General features: G+C 46.3%; 1 protein-coding gene across 1 annotated transcript; it reads left to right on the top strand.

Annotated features, from left to right (window-relative positions):
• The first annotated feature begins 6,341 nt into the window (after positions 1–6,341).
• Positions 6,342–6,890, top strand: LOC136548247 (uncharacterized). The gene has a single exon (XM_066539848.1). The coding sequence runs from the start codon at positions 6,342–6,344 to the stop codon at positions 6,888–6,890; it is 549 nt and encodes a 182-aa protein (XP_066395945.1).
• The last annotated feature ends 14,868 nt before the right edge of the window (positions 6,891–21,758 follow it).

Below are 21,758 nucleotides of genomic sequence, written 5' to 3'. Positions count from 1 at the left end.
TGTAGATCTTAAGAAGTCATGAATCTTTGCTATTTACAACTTTTTTCATTTGAAATTATTTACTGCTTTAAAGTGGTGTTTGAAATTCAATTTTAAAATTGTTGAAGAACTCTGATTTCTCTTTTTAATCTCTGGCTAAAACTTATAACTAGTCTTTATCCCTCACATAAACTTTAAATTTGATGATTTTTTCATAAAATTTTCTAAAATCATGATCTATTAAATTATTGTCTTCTTACAGCTATTATTTTGTCCATCTTTTTTCATGCGACTGTGTTTTAACTATTTTAATTTTGAATTTCAAAAAATGGCAACTTCAAACGATATTTTGAAATATCAAATGATTTCAGCTGAAAAAGTCATGAACATAAAAGTTGTAGAACTCATCAAGATCTGCAACTTTTATTTTGGTTATTTTTTCACCCGACAAAGTGGTAGTAACATTGTTCACAAAATTTACATATCTCTTATAGTTTCATAAACTATAACAGGGATATGTAAAATTTGTGAACAATGTTACTACCACTATGTTTGATGAATAAATAATCAAAATAAAAGTTGTAGATCTCGAAAGGTTATAGAACTTTGTAGTTGTCAACTTTTTTTTTGAATTCATTTTATCAAGGAAAACTACGTTTGATTTTCTCAAAATTGAAATTTAGATCTTTCAAACGACTTTGGATTGAGAAATAACCAAAATAAAAGTTGTAGATACCGAAAAGTTATACAACTTTGTAGTTGACAACTTTTTGATCCGAAATCATCTTGTCAAGGAAAACTATGTTTAAATTTCTAAAAATTTGAAATTTGAAATTTTTAAATGACCTCGGATGGACAAACAACAAAAATAAAAGTTGTAGATCTCAAAAAGTTATAAAACTTTGTAGTTGACAACTTTTTGATTTGAATTCATCTTGTCAAGAAAAACTATGTTTGAATTTCTTAAATTTGAAATACAAATTTTGTAAACCACCTCAGATGGAGAAACTACCAAAGTGAAAGTTGTAAATCTTGAAAAGTTATGAAACTTTGTAGTTGATAACTTTTTCATTTGAATTCATTTAGGGCCTCAAATAATTAATTGAAACTCGATTTAGGATAATATGTGGTGAAGCAAAATCCAATATAAATATAAGTGAGTGTGAGTTACTGTGGCAGAGGAGGGTACGCTAGAGAGGGAGGTTGCGGGTTTGAGTCCCACCGTCCATGAAGTGCGGGATTTTCATACAAAAAATGTCGCGACTTGGCAGACTGTGGGTGACTGACCGGTAGGGACCACCCTGAATTAAAAAAATTAATATTTTTTGCTATTTTTTTTGTCCGTAATCGTGATTTTTGAAAAATGCCTCTATAAATTGGATTTGTAGGGACGGCTGGCCAACCATCCCTACAAATCGGATTTATAGGAGCGGCTACAAATCTACCATTTGTACCAACGGTTTGGTAGGGACGGCTGGCTGTGGGGTGTACGACCCCGGATACCCACGGCAGACCACATGGGCTGCGCCCCTAGGGGTGGCCCAGCCCACAAGAAGAAGCCTTACGAGGCATGACTCTGCTCGACGCCTTCCGCAAGACATCGGGAAGATATCCTAAAGATACTACGAGATCTGTTAGGATATGTATGATCCCAAGATTCCTGTAATCAGTTATTACTTTTCGGTTATCTCTCAGATCTAACCGACTTGTAACCCTGCCTCCCGGACTATATAAGGCGGGCAGGGACCCTCTCTAAAATCATGGCATATCATATGATAGCTAATACAAACCAACAGACCATAGGAGTAAGGTATTACATCGTACCGACGGCCTGAACCTGTATAACTCGTGTGTCTCTGTTGCCTTCTTATTCTTGATCACGCGCTCCTTTGCCGATCAATCTACCTTCGTGGGATACCCCTCGGAGGACTGCCGATGATATTCTGTCGACAGTTGACGCGCCAGGTAGGGGTGTGCGTGATGTTTCCTTGCCGAACAAGATGACTTTTTCCGCAGGCTCTTCGTCCCTCCCATAGCCCGGCCAGATCTTCACGGTTGGATCCATCTCGTGGATCATCAACGCTGATGGAGTCGGAGAGCTCATCGAGCCAGTGCAGATCCATTCTGCGCCGACCACCCCTGCTCCTGCGGCTGTAGATCCGATCTTGGAACCACTTCTGAAGTTGCCTTCATCGACAACTCGCCGCCCGCTTCCTCGCTACCAGAGGAGGCAGATCAACAACGACGACCTGATTGAATCCATTGATTGGGTCAGTCTGAAGATTACTGATTGCCTCTCTATTGTCGGATTGACTTTGGACACTATGGTTCAGCGCCGACCACCCTACCATACGCATCTATCAGAAGCCGCTCGGTAGGCTCCGGAGGTTACGGCCTTGCCTTATGGGCTCGACAACGCCGCCATTACGTACCAACATGCCCTGAGGGGCAAATTTGTCGACCAGGTGGGGGATACCCATCATCTTGTCGACCAGATTGCCGATCAGCTCCCGCCAATAGTCAACATGTTGCATGTGAGCCAAGGCCCCAGAGCATCCCTCCGAACCATCTTGGAGGAAAATACAGACTCCGAGTCCTAGGGCTCCACCGAGACCCTCGCCGAAACCTTCACCGAGCAACCCCCTCTCCCGCCTTTATGGGGTGGCGCGATCTTCAACGTCAGCATTGACAGCCCCCCTAGAACGGTGAAACCGATGAGGAACGCACCGCTCGTGAAAACAGGAACGTCAATCGCGCACAGCGCCGTGAAAATGAGTGCGCCCTTGTGATGGCCGAGGCTGCTCACGACAACCAATTCGACTCATAAGGAAGGCCACTCCATCACAACCTTGACGAAGATTTTCTCCGCGTTGACGGTCACAACGTCTTCAAGACTCCAAGCGCCAATCTGGCGGTGGCCGCCAACGAACTCGCCCGCCTCCCATAGACGCCTGAGCTCGCCAAGGTCGCCGCTATGCTTAAAGCGGCACACTGTCAAGTTAATGAGATCCGAGAGGATCAAAGACCTTCATGCTCCACCAGCGCCATTCACCGATTAGCTGGGCCTAGATCCAATTGCCGCCCTAGTCAAAGCCATTTGGCTGACCAGTCACTACCTCCCCAAGGGGGAGCTGGGGGCCACTGAGCCGAGCATCATCGCCAGCACGACCAGGAGGTTGAACAGGACGCTCGAGTGCACCTCAGTAACCTTTGGGATGCACGATAGCGTATCAAGCAGCGTCGCTTCGGCCACCATGAAGATGAAGTACGCTACCGCTAGGAGTATGAGCAAGAGTACGGTGATCCAGAATTAGCTTTGGAGCCGATCGCCACCGACAACGCTGCAGACAACGGCGCCGATAACTCGAAAGGTCCTCCAGCTTTCACCAGGGCCCTACGAACACTCCAGTGGCCCCAGTAGTTTTAAAATCATCGGGGTCGAGCCCTACGAGGGAAGGATGAACCCAACTCAGTGGCTGTTGGCTTACGCCACTGCTGTCCACTGCCGCTGGAGGAGACACCAATGTCATGGCAAATTATCTCCCTATCATGCTCATGCTAGCCGCCGTGAGCTAGTTTACAAGCCTTGCCCCGGATTCCATCGGATCTTGGGAAGAGCTAAAGAAAGTCTTCACTAATAACTACATGGCTACATGTACACTGGCCGGGCACTAAGCATGATCTCAACCGCATCAACCAAAAGCTGTCCGAGCTCCTCCTCAGTTACATCAGATGTTTTTTTCGAGATGTGGAATTCTATCCCCAACATCACAGAAGCCGAGGTCATCACCGCCTTCGTCCGAGGACTTCATCACCATGAGCTCTGTTCCAAGTTCAACCGTAAGCCACCTACAGGCATCAGCGAGATGATCACGACGACCAACTAGTACGCCGACGCAGGAGGAAGCTGAAGTACGTTTCAATGAAGACGCGGGCACCAATCGCCCGCCTAACCACTACGATGACCGCCCTGACAACCAGCGCCACAATGACCGCCGCTATGACGAACGAAGTTTCCACTATGACATCGGCCATGATCGGTCGGAAGGATCCAAGCCAAGTCAGAATTGTCGTCGGTGGCCAGACCACTTTGTCGGTAACGTAAATGAGCCACGCGCCAAGCGCAACTATGACGAGCAGTACAAGAAGATCCTCAAAGGCCTGTGCCCCCTCCACAAGAATGCCAAACACAAGATGAAGGACTGCCTCGGTTTAGCCAAGGAGTTCCAAGACAAAAAGCTAGACGCCGACACCAACAGCGGAGGTCGCCGACCACCGGGGAACAACAACAACGCCTTTTAGGACCACGATAAGGTGGTTGCCACCATCTTTGGGGGCCTCTCCTCCACTAAGAGTAGAAGGGAACGGAAGCTCGCCGCCCGACGAGTGCTCGTCGTCGCTTCAGAAGAAACTACCGTCGACCCCAGCTATCGCCCATGGTCCAAGGTCCCCATCACCTTCAGCAGGGCCGACCAGTGGGTAGACATACCCTATACAGGGCATTTTCCCCTCATCCTTGATGCAACCGTCCAGAAGATGCTCTTCAAAAAAGTCCTTGTCGACGGTGGCAGTGCTTTGAACCTACTCTTCGTCGGGGCCCTAAGGGAGTTGGGCCTCGCAATATCATATCTCACACCCTCGAACTCCTCCTTTTGGGGTGTGGTACCTGGAAGGGCATCTAGACCACTTGGAGAGGTCACCCTACTAGTATAGTTTGGCATGGCAAGCAATTACCACGTCGAGCATATCAACTTCTATGTCGCCGACTTCGACACCGCCTACCACGCCATACTTGGCCGGCCAGCTCTGGCCAAATTCATGGCCGTACCACACTATGTGTATCTGGTGTTGAAGATGCCTTCGCCTGTAGGAGTCCTGGCTCTGCGGGCCAACCTCTCCGTTGCCTACGCATGCGAGACAGAGAGTCTCGCTCTCACCGAAGCCACCGGCCTCTCCATCCAGATGGCTAGCGTGGTCACCGAAGCCAAGACAGCGCCCGTCGATGACATGGAGATTCTAGAGCTAGAGCTTCCTTGTGCCTCCACCAAGTCCAAGGAAATCAAGGAGGTCGGCCTCGGCCTCGATGACGTCTCCAAGACCGTGAAGATTGGGGCTCACCTTGACCCCAAATAGGAAAGCACGCTCGTCTCCTTCCTACGTGCCAACACCGACGTGTTTGCTTGGAAACCTTCAGACATGCTGGGGGTACCATGGGAGAAGATCGAGCACTCCTTGAATGTCTCGCTGACCGCCAAACCGATCAAGCAGAAAGTCCACCGATTTGCGCTAGACAAGAAGGATGCTATTAGGGTAGAAATAAAATGGCTCTTAGCTGTCGGGTTTATAAAAGAAGTGTATCATCCAGATTGGTTAGCAAATCCTGTTCTCGTTCAAAAAAAGAATAAAGAATGGAGAATGTGCATTGATTATACTGATCTTAACAAACATTACCCTAAGGACCCCTTTGGCTTGCCTCGGATAGATGAGGTTGTAGACTCTACCGCCGGCTACGAACTACTCTCCTTCCTCAACTGCTACTCCGGCTATCATCAGATCTCTCTTAAGGAAGAAGACTAGATAAAAACACCGTTCATTACACCTTTCGGTGCATACTGCTACAAAACTATGTCCTTCGGACTCAAGAATGCCAGGGCCACCTATCAAAGGGCCATCCAGATGTGCCTCGACCAATAGATCGGCCACAACATTGAAGCCTACATCAATGATGTGGTCGTCAAGACCAAGACAGCCGACAAGCTTATCGCCAACCTCGAAGAAACCTTCGCCAACTTGAACAAGTACCGATAGAAGCTGAACCCTTCAAAGTGCATCTTTGGAGTTCCATCTAGTATACTGCTGGGCTACATTGTCAGTGCTCGAGGCATCGAGCCTAATCCTGGCAAGGTCTCCACCATCACCAATATGAAACGGCCAACATGTGTCAAGGACATATAGAAGCTTATAGGCTGCATGGCGGCTTTAAGCCGCTTCATATCGCGCCTCGGCGAGAGAGGGCTCCCTTTCTTCAAACTCCTCAAGGCTTCCGAGCATTTTCTCTAGTCGGAAGAGGTGGACATAGCTTTTGAGCAGCTCAAGTTGTTGTTAACAAGGCCTCCGATCATACTATGCCACGACCAGATGAAACTCTTCTGATCTACATCGCCGCTACTTCTCACGTCGTCAGCACTGCTATCGTCGTTGAACGCGAGGAAGCTAGACACGCTTACAAGGTGCAATGTCTGGTCTACTTTATCAGCGAAGTACTTAATGAGCCAAAAACTTGTTATCCTCAAGTACAAAAGCTGTTATATGCAATTCTGATTAAGTCACGCAAGCTTTGACACTACTTTGAATACTACAAGATGGCCGTGGTCACCGAGTTCCCTCTAGGAGACATTCTCTGCAACAAAGAGGCCAATGGCCATATCATAAAGTGGGCTATTGAGCTTGGAACTTACTCCATCGAGTTCAGAAGCAGACCTACCATTAAGTCACAGGCGCTCGTTGATTTCATCGTTGAGTGGACCGAGATCCAAGAACCCATTGCCGCCACTTGCCCCGAGCATTGGTTGATGTACTTTGATGGCGCCCTTAACATCAATGGCGCTGGTGCAGGCATTTTGTTCATTACGCCGCCCAAAGATAAGCTCCGCTATGTCCTCCGGATACACTTTTTGGCCTCCAATAATGCCACGGAATATGAAGCATGTCTCCACGGTCTCCGAATAGCAGTTGAGCTCGACGTCAAGCGCCTCATGGTGTATGGGGATTCTATGCTGGTTATCAACCAGCTCAACAAAGACTGGTCCTGTTCCAGTGAGAAAATGGATGCATACTGCGCCGAAATAAGGAGGATTGAAGGGAAGTTCTACGATATCGAATACCACCACGTAGTACAAGATCAAAATTAGATTGCCGACCAGCTTTCAAAAATAGGTTCTTCTCATGCCACGGTTCCGTCAGGGGTCTTCGTTCAAGATCTCTTGGCACCATCCATTAAAGAAGAAAAGGAAGTTGTAGAGGTTCCCCCTGCCGAGCAGTTGGTACTTGTTGTACCTTCGCCAGTCGCCGATTGGAGGGAGCAGTTTGTCAAGTACCTCACCAGTGCCGAAGTACCCTCCAACAAGACCAAAACTGAGTGTTTAATTCGCCAAAGCAAGCATTACGTGCTGGCAGACGACAACTTGATGATGAAAAGTGCCAAGGAAGGGATACTGCAGAAATGCATCGCCTAAGGTGAAGGGGTCAAGCTACTTCTCGAAATTCACTCTAGTTCCTGCGGCAACCACGCGGCCTCGAGAAACCTGGTCGGCAAGGCATTTCAAGCTGGTTTTTATTGGCCCACAGCCATCACTGATGTAGAAGATCTCGTCCAACGTTGTGAATGATGCCAATTCTTCGCTAAGCAAATACACGTGCCGGCGTAAGAGCTGTAGATCATCCCAGCCTCCTGGCCCTTTGCATGCTGGGGACTAGACATGATCGGGCCATTCAAGCCAGCACTAGGGGGTTTTCGGTATGTATATGTCACCATTGATAAGTTCTCCAAGTGAATTGAATACAAACCGCTCGTCTCGGCCACTACAAAGAAGGCAGTTGAGCTCTTTGAAGATATCATCCACAGATTTGGTCTACCAAACAGTATCATCACCGATCTCGGTTGGACGTTTACTGGCCATCAATTCTGGGACTTCTACGAAGACCGTTGCACCTCCGTCAAATATGTCTCCATTGCTCATCCACGAGCCAACGGTCAGGTCGAACGAGCAAACGGTATGATCCTTGATGCCCTAAAAAGTGACTGTATTAGAAAGAAGAAAAGCACCCTAGGCAGATGGCTCAAGGAGCTTCCAGCTGTAGTCTGGGGACTACATACTCAAGCTAGTCGTAGTACCGGTGTGACTCTATACTTTTTGGTCTATGGATCAGAAGCCATATTACCAGCGGACGTTACTTTTCGAGCACCTAGAGTGGAAAACTATGATGAAGAGCAGGCCAAGGCTGTTCGGTCTGAGGATGTCGATAGGGCCGAGAAAGAATGCCTAATCACCTGCGTCTATATAGCTAGATATCTGGAAGGGTTGTTGAGGTACTATAACCGGAACGTTAAAGGTCGTTCATTTGTTGTTGGCGATCTCGTTCTCTGCAAAAAACAAAAGATCGAGGGGTTGCACAAGCTCTCCTCCCCTTGGGAAGGGCCTTACATCGTCAAAGAGGTCAGCCGACCAGGCTCTTATCGCCTATGTGACTTGGATGGAATTGATGTTCCCAATTCGTGGCACATCGAGCACCTTATACGTTTCTACCCTTGAAATGTTCCAGATATGTACTCTCCTATTTGTGATGAATAAAGTTTTGATATCCATAATTTGGTTATATTCCTTTTTCCCTTTTGTTTTAATCTCCACGTACGGTCGCCGAGCATCACAATACTCCATAATGATCTCCAATATGAAAACGCCAAACGATTTCTCCAAATCGCCGAACACGATTTCTCCAAATCGCCGAACACGATTTCTCTAAATCACCGAACATGATTTCTCCAAATCGCCAAACGATTTCTCCAAATCGCCAAAAGATTTCTCCAAATCACCGAACACGATTTCTCCAAATCCACGATTTCTCCAAATCGCCAAATGATTTCTCCAAATCGCCGAACACGATTTCTCCAAATCGCCAAACGATTTCTCCAAATCGCCAAACGATATTTCCAAATCGCCGATCACGATTTCTCCAAATCACCAAACACAATTTCTCCAAATCGCCAAACGATTTCTCCAAATCGCCGATCATGATTTCTTCAAATCACCAAACATGATTTCTCCAAATCGCCAAACACGATTTCTCCAAAATGCCGAACTCGATTTCTCCAAATCACCGGGCATGTTTTCCCCACATCGCAAAAACATTCTTTGATCGAAGAGCAACATCCTTTCTTTTCTGTTCCTTTCGGAGATGACCCAGTCTCTGATTTCTCCCTACATGTCCTACGGGCTCCGCGCTCTACATTATGGGTGGTCGGCTGCGGTCCCTTGGTCACACCTGTTTTTCCTACATGTCTACGGGCTCTGCACTCGACGTTATGGACTATGGGTTAGCCAAGGCCAAGAGTTGAACACAGAACTAGTTGCTCGGACTCCGCTTATATGATCTATATCTCCAAGTTATTTTGATAACCGCCGAGCAGCACACGTTCCGCTTTTTTCTCTCTATGGAGAAGACCCAGTCTCTGATCTCTCCCTACATGTGCTACAGGCTCCACGCTCTACGTTTTGGGTGGTCGGCTATGGTTCCTTGGTCATGCCTATTCTTCCTACACATGCACAGGCTCCGCGCTCGACGTCATAGACTATGGGCTAGCTAAGGCCATGGGGGTCAAGTAGCGAACTAACTGCTCGGATTCTACTTATACTCTGTATAAAGACCTTATGGTTGTAATTACGAAGATTTTTTCGCCGAAATACAATCTGACTGCATACACATGCACTTTATAACAGTTATCATCTGTATAAGTATTTTCCAATGCTTTCGCGCATTCCAACTATACTGTCCAAAAATTATAGATGATATCCACCAAGGAGATCATTATGCTTCGCCACTGCCATCAGTCTCTCCAAACAGGTCTATATCGCCAGCCAACTTTTTCACCGTGTCTTCCACCTCATCCTCCAGTCGCTGGGTCTCCGCTTCGCTCAGCCCCTCGACGTACCTGCCCCCTATCGCCTCAAGGTCAGTGGGTGGATAGTGGGACCAAACAACAGCAAGGGCGTGGGTAGCGGCTGGTAACAACGGCATCATCGGTTGAAGCTCTTGAAGCTTTCCCACACTGTCTTGCATCTTTCGAGGATGATGTCCAGGCGCAGGCGGCCTACCATCGGGCTGAGGAGCAGTTTCCGGTTCGACGCAGTCGAGCACTGGGTTGATTCCGGCAACTACGGCGTCAAATTTGTTCCTTTGGGTCCAGGCAGTCTTGCTCTAGCACATCGAACTGTGCCTTGACCCTCTGATGGTAGTCTGCATGCATTTTGAAGTTCCATCAGGTAAGACAATTACTTCAGTAGAAAACCCGACCAGGGGGTACTCACCATTCAGCTCCTCGGTCAGTTTGTTCGCTCGCCCTGTCTCATTCGCTTTTTTCTCGGAGTTGCTCGAGGGCCTAGCGCAGTTGGCCGAGCTCTGCGTCTTGTTCTACAAGTACATCATTCATCACCAAAAGTAATCATATCCAACTATGTGAGGCATTTTTGCGGATCATACGTACCTTTATTTTGCTCGGAGATTTTCTGCAGCTTTTCCAACTGCTCGGAAGCATCTTTAAGTTGTGTAGAGGCAGTGGCTAGCTGCTTGGACTTGCTACGAAGTTGTTCTTTCACAGTCGCCAGGTGCTCAGACAGGACCCCCCCCTCTAGTATTCTAGGTCCTGCACGTTGGACTCAGCAAGGTCTCGCTCGCGCTGGGCCCTTTGGATGTTTTTCTCCGAAAGGTTCACCGCCTCCTTGAGTTTTTTGTTCTCCTCAGCGAGGGGCTCCATCCTCTTAATCAACTAGTGATGGTGCTCGGTAGTCCGAGTTATCCCCTGGAAATGCACAATGACAATGATGAAAGGACACCACCAATGTCAACGAAGAATACCCAGGATTCAGTATTAACCTCGATTTGTTTTATTACTCCACCGAGGGTGGATTTTAGCCTCCTAATTTCTCTAGGGGTGTCCTCTTCCTCGATAACTACCACTTCGTCGCCGTGCTTGTGGAGGATTCGGGCGGATTAGGTTCGAGGCTCATCATGAACGATCTCCTCCACCTCGTCCTCCTCTTCCGCAGCAGTGGGAGTCACCGCCAGGGGGCTCTGTGGCCAGACAGTGGGTCCTGAGCATGACCTACAACACCTCAGGGGGTACCGTTAGCACCTTGAGCACCCCTGGTCTCACCGACCCAGACTCTATTGCCTCGATGGCAACTCTAGCTTCATCTCTCAAGGGTCCAGCGCCACCCTGCCATTGCTTCGGGCATTGTCACCGAGCTAGCCTCTGCTGATGCTGACCCCTCACCGTCTCCAGCTCCACCCGCAGCGGTCAGTTGACTTTTCCTGTCGGCTACCGAGCACTGAGGGACCCTGACATGGGGCCTACCGGTGTCACCTCTGCCTCAGGATTAGCCCAAGGCTGCTCGTCAGTCTAGGGCAGACGGTTTTGGATCCTCTGTGTGCCTTGCACTACATCAGATCATTTGGTCAATCACCGAAAAAGCTAAGATAAAATAGCAAAACAACACCAACGCGAGGATACTTACCGTTTGGTCTGCTGGTGCACCTTTTTGAATCGGTGAGGCCTATTCGAGCCCCTAGGTGCGGCTGTGGGGTCGACCCCCATGCTCTCGGGTGGAGGTCTATCCTCCTCTACAGTCGGCCTCTTGCTCCGCCTATTGTTCCGGTGTTTCCTCCACTCGTAACACCAGGTTTACCTCTGCTTATTGCTCGGGGACTCCCGTCGCTTGCTCTGCGGGGATTTTTGTTGCCTGTTGCTCGGGGACTTCATCGCTTCGCCTTGGTTGCTCCTCCACGTGTGTGCTGCGTGAAGTTGTTTGCACGCTTGGGGGAGGGGGAACTGTATCTTCGTCGTCATCAGACCATTTGATCACCGTGGCCCTCCACGGACGAGTGGTCTGGTCGCCACCCAGTGATATACCACCCAGTTTGCGGGGAGCGACAGTCGCCGTTTTCCTCTTCTTCTAGGCTGGCTCGTCTGTCGCTGCCTGTTTCCCCTGAGATTTCTCCGATAATGGGGGGGGGACCTGCCGTGTGATCAACATCCGAATATCTGGATTCTATTGAGATACCGACGGAACTTTCTTCAGGGTGTTCTGTTGGTCAGACGTCCACCGCCGGCGGCCATTCAGCTCTCAGCACGTCAGAAAAATATACTGCCCTGTCCTACGAATGGATCTTGGCATAAGTAAGTCAGTTCCTCGCTCGACGATCGACATTTGAACAATGCAGGTTAAGATGATTACCTGAGGTGGCGGGTTCGTACAGTTGAAGGCCTTTGTTTCTTTTGGCCAGCTAAATGAGGCGCTGGAGGTGAATAGTTCTATGACGTGGCTTATTACTTCTTTCCTTGCCAGCCATTCAAGTCTCTCTCGGGTTCTGTCGTCGTCGCCCTTGTAGTCAAAAGTAGGGTAGGCCCTCTCCTTGCAAGGCTGGACACGACAGTACTATGAAGCTCGCTGCCACAAGTTCACCTCTCAACTCCACACCTTGAATCAAGTCAAGGAGCTCCTTCACTTGCTCCATGTCGATACTTCTTGGTCTCTCTGACCAGCTTCTTTGGCTCTCCTGGATATGGTGGACGTCGCAGCGGACGGTCGGGTGGTTCTATTTCATATAGAACCACTTGGAATTCCACCCTTTCAGGGAAGTGTTCAGTGGTACGCTGATATAATCGCTGGCCATTCCATCCTGGAGCTACAGATATACGCCGCCGACCACCTTGGAGCCGCCGCCGCCTTTCTTCTTTAACCAAAACAAGTGTCTAAAGAGGTTGAAGTGCGGTAGAATCCCAAGAAACACCTCACATAATTGAATAAAGATCGAGATGTGCAATATAGTGTTGGGGTGGAGATTGCACAGGCTAATCGACCAAAATACCAACAGATCTCGCAGGAAAGGATGATCAGGGAACCTCAATCCATGCCAGAAATAATCTTCAAAGACTACAACTTTATCGGTATTAGGCATTGGAAAGGGCTCACCACTGGCTGGCCGCCATCCGACGGTGACGCAGTCAGGAAGCATGCCTGCCGTCACCATTCTTTTGAGCTCCGCTTCTCCAGTGCGCGATGGCGTCCACTCTTCGTCGCGACTGGCTCCGCTTCCTGCCTTCTTTGGGCTGGTTTTCTTCGGGTTCATGGCTCTCCTCTTCGGCGCCATCACTCAGATCTAGATGCGGTTTGGCGTCGGCAACGTGTGTGGCTGTGAATCTGGAGGTGTGGTGGCTGAGGTGGAAGATGAAATGGCGAAGTGGCAAGGGTGGTAGAATGGGGGGCGGCGGTACTGTTATAAAGCACTTTCCCCACTTTTACGACTCAAGGGTTTTTGGGAAACCGTTCTCGCGATCTGTGCCACTCTGAATTCTCTGATGTGGCTTAATGGGCCGTTACTAGGTTTTTTGCGCAACCTCAGCCCACGTCACTCGTTTGTTTCTACCGTCAGTTGCTCCTCGCCGAAATATCGCTGACTACTCTGCCATTTATTAAGGCTAAGTAACTGACACTGTACAGCCGTTACTCTAGTTTTTTCTCCAAGATTCGATTTCTTCGATAACTCTGCCTGCAGCTTGGGGACTGGTGGTCTGCTCTGTTGGGATGTGATTGATATTTTGTTTCTGACCCTGGCACCACGTGACTACGTCACCTACTGTCAGGCTCGGAGACTAAGTGGGCACACTTCACCTAGCGGTGAATGTGCTTTGTTTTCTTTTTAGGCCATGCCCGGGGACTGGCTGCCTGCTCAGCTGGTTTTCTACTATTTTCAAGTTTCTGACCCTGGCACCACATGATTACATCATCTGTTGTCAGGCTCGGGGACTAAGTGGGCACACTTCACCTAGCGGCGAATGTGTGGGATTTTTTCTAGAAGATTACGTGCCTACAGAGGAGGATTGATTCCTACAACTTTATTCGGACTCTAAATGGGCACACTTGGTCCACTACTGAGAAATTTTCATTTCTAAACTTGAGCTCCTTACACCCTTATGGAAAGCCGTACTTGGGTCACTCTGGTCGACAATGGTTCACGGTGCTCGGCGACAGGTCACGCTGCTCGACGACAAGTTATGCTGCTCGGCAACGGTTCACACTGCTAGGTGACGGTTCACGCAGCTCGGCGGTTCAGCATGGTGGTGGAACCATGAGCTTGACTGCTCGGCGTTATTCGCACCTGCTCGGACAAGCTCAAGACGGCGTTGCACAACGGGTACAAGGCGCTCGGGGACTAGCTGTGGGGTGTACGACCCCGGATACCCATGGCAGACCACATGGGTTGCGCCCATAGGGGTGGCCCAGCCCACAAGAAGAAGCCTTGCGAGGCACGACTCTGCTCGGCGCCTTCCGTAAGATATCCTGAAGATATCCTGAAGATACTACGAGATCTGTTAGGATATGTATGATCCCAAGATTCCTGTAATCAGTTATTACTTTTCGGTTATCTCTCAGATCTAACCGACTTGTAACCCTGCCTCCCGGACTATATAAGGCGGGCAGAGACCCCCTCTAAAATCACGGCATATCATACGATAGCTAATACAAACCAACAGACCACATGAGTAAGGTATTACGTTGTACCGACGGCCTGAACCTGTATAACTCGTGTCTCTGTTGCCTTCTTGTTCTTGATTACGCGCTCCTCTGCCGATCAATCTACCTTCATGGGATACCCCTTCGGAGGACTGTCAATGATATTCTGTCGACACTGGCCAAACCGTTGCTACAAATGCCTTGGAGCAGCCCCTAAAAATCCATAGTGGCGTAGTCCAATTAAATCCTATGAGTTATGTTTTTGGAGGAAAGCCTATGTACGAAGTGAATGGATAATCGAATGTATAACCTACAAAGGAGAATGGGAGTGTTTCATTTCAAAAACCAAACCATTTCTTCATAAGCGACTAATAAATAGTTGCCGCTCCTAGCAGAACTAAAAAATTTATATCCTTCCCAAACCACCGAAGCTAACTCCCAAGCATAAAAGAAATACTACGAGGTTAATGATTAAATCAACCCGTCTATAGCTCCAAACCGCATGAACAAAATGACATCGTACCTAGTCTGGGTACTTCTACTTTTTTAATATAATCGGCCGCTCTTCTGTCTAATTTATTTAAAAAAAATGACATCGCAAGAAAATTTAAAGGAAAACATATGAACGGACGAAAATGACATCAAACAAGTATGCTGGTAGAAACATGTTTACATAACCCATTCACCTCAAATAGTAGATGCAAAAGGCTGCTGAAAATCTGATTCATCGGGACAGCCCCATGCTTGCAGGCTAACATTTTTAACGGTTGTAGTACAAATAAAGTGATCTATATAGACTAGAAAATATTAATATTATTATTCACATAATATAAACTATCACTACTTCTGGTTTATACAGAAACTTTTTTCTTTTAGTATGTCTCATCTTTATTTCCTTCATCTTCTTTTTTACATAGGAGCATCCCTCTTTCTCTCTAAACATATATAGCTTTTGCAAGCCACTACGACAAACGTAGAACCTCTACTCTTTTTATCTCATCATACATGACCCTTAGGAGTACTAATAAAAAGCAACGTTGGGAAGACCTTACCATCGGATTGCCTTTTTGCTGACGCTATTCATCCCATACTTTGTCCGGTGCTTGTGTTTACATACAGTGGCATAGTGTCCAGCCTTACTGTACTGCACCTGACCCACCACCTTGGTGTTTTTGACCGACAGATCGTTCGCCAACCCTTTCTCCACTATAAAAAGTTACTACCCACTGTCGGATCATCCATTGCTTGATTTCAATTGATCGATGCATCATGCACCATCCGGTGGGACTGTTTAAGTGAAAAAAACCCTAATATGCATGTTAAGCTGTGTTAAATAGGCCGCCAGCATGACGGTTGCAGTAACTTCTAATCTTAAGATTTCCCAAACATAAAGAGATACGATATACATTCCGTCGTCATTTTTCATAAACGTTTAGTGTTTTTTTCCGCTCCAATGTACGATCATGCTCCTTCCGTTCCAAATTATATGACGTTTTGCTTTTTTCTAGATACATTGCTTTCACTATGTAGGATAGACATAGTGTATATATAAGTGCGTAGTAAAAGTTATAAATCAGATAGAAAAGCCAAAACGACTTATAGCTTTGGAACGGATTGAGTATTTGCTAATGACTTGTACTCCGGAATTGGAGTAGCTGCTATATATCTCAAACACTTACATTGTGGAATGAAGGGGTACTAAGCTATAGAGTGTAGAATTTGATTGAAGCCATAAACTGTCCAGATGAATGCCACTAGATGAATGCACCACAACTCAATCGACAGGAATAAAAGGAAAAACCCACCCACCACGTGCTTCCCTGCCTAGAATAGCGACCTCCGCTTGCCGCAGCGAGTGCTGATGAGTTCGTCCAGTTTCCAACTTGCCATTGCCCTATGCAGGTGCAGGTACGCTCCTCCTCCACCTATCTCTCTCGCCGGTGAGTCCAGCCGAGCACCCCGGCTGCTCGTCCGGCTCCACCAGCCTTTCAGTTTGATCAGTACTGAAAGGCTGGCCCTGGCGGCCACAGGTGCGCGCGGAGCCACGCTGGCCCAGCTCCTCACCTTCCTCGGCGCGCCTTCCAAGGCATCTCTCGCCGACCTTGGGCGTCGCGTCGCGGACAGCGTCCTGGCCGACCGCTCGTGCTCGGGCTCCGGCGGGCCGCGCGTGCTCTTCGAATCGGCGGCGGCGGCTGGATGGGCGCCTCAGCGACGCGTTCTGTGACATCGCCGCTAAGTGCTACGAGTCTGAGGTGATAGGATTTATAGTATCATCTAGGCGTATATCAATAGGGTAAAACTTGACTTAGACAATACCTTGTTAAGTACCTCATCGAGAGGCCGTCGCAGCCATGGCGCCACCAACGAAGTAGCAACGACGTGGAGGCGTGGTCTAGTGGCGACGGCGAAGGCAATGACGCTTCCCGTCGCTCACAGCACACCCTCTCGATCGGTCTAGGGTTAGGATGTCGGTGGAGCACTGGCGGCTGCGGTGAACCTCGTACCTTGCGCCCCGGCCTCCACCTTTCTCTTTATAGTGCTGCGCGACGGGGGTCCATTAGCCAGGAGAACGGCTACGCGCCCCCGATCAGAGCGTGGATCAAGGGCCCAATTGGCCGTTGGGCCAACTGGTGGAGATCAATTTAACATTGTCCCCCTTGATCTCACCTTATGACTTAAACTTAACTTACTTTATCTTTTTCCATTTCATCGCAGATCGGTGCATAGAGCGTGCCTCATCGTCACGGTCAGTTGCCATTAGATTAAACAGTTATAATGCACCTCTTTGTTTTAAAACAGATTTTGAACTAGGCCCTTAGTATCCAGAAATCATAGGCTTTCCCATAAACCCATGTCGACTGTATGTTCTCTGAACGCACTGGGTGGTTAGCCTTTGGTAAGCGGATCCACAAGTACTTGCTTGGTACTTATATGCACAATGCTTTCAAAATGATTCTGGATTTTCTCCTTTACAACATATAACTTAATGTCAATATGTTTGGTAGCACACTTGATCTATTGTCTTAGGAGTTAACTACTTTAAATGGATTATTGCTGTTGACTACCATTGTTAAATCCGAGTATATATTCCCTTAACCACTTTTGCCTGTTCCTGAGGCCTCATGACAAGCTATACTATGGTATGCATCATTGATGACACCATAATTGTTTCATTGGAGCTTTTCCACAATAATACTCCAACTGTGAGTGTTAGCAACTACTGTGGATTTCACTACACATCTCGCCAAAACTAAATATTTGTACCCACAACTATTTACGAGTACTTGTTCTTACTTACTCAGCATGAGGCCTATGATACTTTGCAAAAATTGCAAGATATTCTTAACTCTATTCTAGTGATCTATATCTGGACTAGACTTCTGCCAAAATATCTCGGATAAGTAAGCTACGTCAGAGTAAGTTCTTACTTGTACATTCATTAAGCTTCCAACAGCTGAAGCATATGGAACCATGTTCATTTGATCAATCTCATATCGGTTTCTGGAACACTGAAAGTTCCTAAATCTATTACCCTTGACTATAGGAGCAGGCGTAGGTTTACTCGCATGCATACTTTAATTCTATAGAATCTTTCTAAGTACGCCTTTGCGATAGTCCTAATACCCATTTTCATCTATCTCGGTGAATTTCAATTCCTGGAACCAATGAGGCTTCACCAAGATCATTCACATTGAAACTTGAGGACAAAGACTTCTTCTCTAATGGCAGATTAACATTACTACTAGTGAGTAGGTGTTTACACCAAAATTTGGGAAAGAAGAACGCGGGAACTCAAGGATTATAAAATTGTATCATCAAGGGATCGATCAGGTGTGAATCGAGGTTAGCTGATTTTGATGCAGTGTCGGAATCAGCTATTTTATAGATGACAGTCAACAGACAATATCAACAGACTATGTACGGAATGGCGTCGAGGGGGGAAACATGTCGGACTCTACAAAAAGGGAAAGATTAGGGTCCAAGTTATCTTAAGTTAGGAATGTTTTCTCTTATACCAAAGATTGTAATGAGTCGTACTTGAGTAGGATTCATGTTTAGGTTCTGGGTATAAATATTGGACCCCAGCTATTGTAAAAGACATCCAATCAATTAATACCAATTACTTTTTATGGCTTCACGCCAACCCTTATGAGTAGGAGTACTGTAGATCTCGGCGAGTTCTTCAACAAGCAGGGCAGCATCGATCCGGTTGACCTCCGGCTTGTCTGTAAGTACCGTCATGGCTTATACTCTTGTTTGTAAGGCTGCATCAGGTCCGGACGACCTCTTACGAGCTCTAGTATAAGTTAGTTATAGATCCTTATCTAGTTCAAGTATGGCTGCATCAGTTAAGTTTGACCTCCACTGCTCGAATTAGATTAAGATCAAGTTATCGGCTTTACCTAAGGGTGGCATCCTTCGGGTAGATTCATTAAATTACCGATCTTGCTGATGTTCTTGTTGTCATTTGTTTCAGCAATATCAACCTGCCCGATCGAGATTGATCTAGATCGGCCTCACATCCTTTTAGTCCATCGTTTATTTTGTCATATTACGATGGTTCTTACTTCAAACGATGGATTATGTTTTATTAGCTAGTTCTACTTCGATCTTGATTGTGCATAGTATGCGGCTAAGGCATGTCTGATCTTGAGAAGGTTTACTAGCTAGTTGAATCTAGTCTATAGCTCGCTATTGTGGCTGTAACGATCCGGTCGATCCTCACTGTTAGCACTCTAAATTGGAGTATGCTAGTTGGTAGATTTGCTTTCGACCAGGCGTGACCTTGGCTATTTGCTATGCCTGCATTGGCTAGATAGCCAATTGCCAGTACTTTAACGCTTATAGTGTGTCTTGATGATTCTGTTAAATGTGAATAGATCTGTTTATATTTAAGGTTTGATCTGTTATCTTTATCATGGCTGCCATCGATCTGGTCAAACCCCACTGTTAAGGATAACAGGTTAGATTTGATGAGTTTATAGATCTATCTATATTAAACAGTCGATTATTTACATGTTGTAATCCCTTTTCTATCTGAATCGAGCTATTTTAGCCGATTCGCCTGTGCTTTCACAGATATGGCACGCTTTCATGCACCTGTTGAAGTATCATCGATTCTATGGATTTTCTGGTTCTAGACTATCATCATCATCATAGCTGCATCGATCCGATCGAACCTCACTATTGACAGTAATAGATTAGATCTAGACGGTTCGTAGATCTATCTATATCAAACAGTCGATTGTTTGCATGGTATATCCCTTTTCACCGGATTCATTGGCTCTACACCATGTATTGATCAAATCTGATTTAGCCAGTGATGTATCTTTGACGCATACATGTTAATAGCTTAAGGGAAAGGATCATTAAAACTGGGTGCATTGTATTCGTTACTATAAAATCAATCATGACCCGATGAGCATTACAGTCCTTAACTAGTCGATTTCTTCTCGTATTGACTATATTAGTCGATTTTCCCGTCTGGTTGCTTCCCGAAGCGGCACACTTGGAACTATCTGGGCAAAACCAGCATGTGTTCACCCTAAATTACTGATAAACTTTCTCTTCTTATCAATTGTAGGTCAAATTGACTGGCACACCCTTAGGAATTCACATGATCGACTGGTTCTACGTTGAAGCCATATAGATCTCTAGATCGTTCTGGCTTGCTACGTGTCCACCCAGGCGCGGGTACCATGTTTTCACGCCGACACGTGTTCTAGCACACCCGGTGGGACTCCACAATTGTCATGGCAACTCACAACAACAGGGACATTCTTATGGTGCCTTATGAAGACCTACCTGATGAGGATAAAGATATTATCAGTAAAGCTATAGATGGATTTCAGAACAAGTGTTTGTTGTCCTACACCAAGACACGTGACAATAAAGTTATTTAGAAATATCCACTACCAAGAGTTTTGATGCATGTACAGTCAGATATAGACGAAGCTGATGATAGCGTTTCTTCATAGATGCTGTAAACAAATCAGTTCATGATGCCATGTTGAACCATAATACAACTTTCTTGAATACATTCCACAATACCATGAAAGAGGTATTTTATGGATGTCCAATTGATCAGGTTGAACCGGCTTATTACAACATTCTAGATCCATCAACTCAAGGGACTAATCAAGTCCGGTACTAGCCATCAAGAAGCAACACTAACTGGTAATAATGATGTCCAGGCAGTTTAGAGCTCATCTGAGCAAGTTCAAGGTACCACTACTAATCAAATACAAAATAATCCTAAATCATCAGTGCAGTATGTGCAACAGCCTACGAGGCAAGTTCAGAATCAAATGGTTAATTTTGGCACATCAGGCCAAATACCATCGTCGGCTCAAAAAATAGCGCTATCAGTTCAAAGGATTCGTAGAGGATACAGATCCTAACATTTACAACTAGAGACTTCAAGCAGTAAATCAGCAAAGGACCCAATAGATAAAAATTCCACAAGGATATCATTATGAAACTGATTACAATACCCTTCATATGATTCCAAATCCAAGGGTATCAAGGTACCCGAAATTTTAATCCAGTAGATGGGTCAGCAGTTACAGAGAAATCCAGATTCAAATGCTGATGAGTTGTTGCTCAAAGTAACCGAAATGATGAAGAATCAATTTGGTTTAAACCCAAAAGGGCAGACCTTTTTGTACAAACATCCGTATCCAGAATGGTATGATTTTGTTGCTCTTCCTATAAATTACAGGACTCCCAGAATTTGCTAAGTTCACTGGTCAAGATAGCACGAGCACAATAGAACATGTCAGTTGGTATCTTACACAGTTGGGCAAAGCATCCATTGAAGAAGCTCAGTTGAGTTTGTTTCTTCTCCATGTCCCTGTCAAGACCAGCTTTCACCTGGTTTTCATCATTACCAGTTAATTTCATTGCCAATTGGACTGGCCTAGAGAAGAAGTTTCATATATATTTCTATACTAGGATAGGAGAAAAGAAAATCATAGATTTGACGACCATAAGGAAAAGAATAAATGAATCAGGTGCCGAGTTTCTTCAGAGGTTCTGAGAAACCAGGAATTTGTGCTTTTCATTGAATCTGACTGATGATCAGCTAACTGCTTTGGCCGTTCAAGGAATGTTGCCAACGTGGAGAGAAGTTGTTTGGGCAAAAGTTTGATAATTTAGGTCAGTTGGCTCAACGGGTGGCAGCACTCAATGGCCAATTCTAGAATATGCGCAAAGATATCCGATTCTAGAAGAATGCCGCGATTGCTGAAGCTTATAATCCATATTCAGTTGATGATGGCGATGAGGACAATGAAGAAGAGATTGTTGCGACTGAATAGAATTGGGGTAAGAAGACAGTAGTGGTGCCAAATCCTTAGGGAAAAGGAGTTGAGGAGAGCTATGATTTCGACATCATAAAATTAGACAAGCTCTTTGATTTCTTGCTTGAGAGATGATAGATCAAATTGCCCACCAATCATATTATGTTACCTCCTGATCAGTTGAAGA

The sequence above is a fragment of the Miscanthus floridulus genome, chromosome 4 (genome assembly GCF_019320115.1).
Source record: "Miscanthus floridulus cultivar M001 chromosome 4, ASM1932011v1, whole genome shotgun sequence".
NCBI classification, from domain to species: Eukaryota; Viridiplantae; Streptophyta; class Magnoliopsida; order Poales; family Poaceae; genus Miscanthus; species Miscanthus floridulus.
This window is presented reverse-complemented; position numbering and strand designations above follow the sequence as displayed.

Coding starts and splice junctions, on each gene's coding strand:
- LOC136548247 (XM_066539848.1), top strand. CDS start 6,342: ATGGCCGTGGTCACCGAGTTCCCTCTAGGAGACATTCTCTGCAACAAA.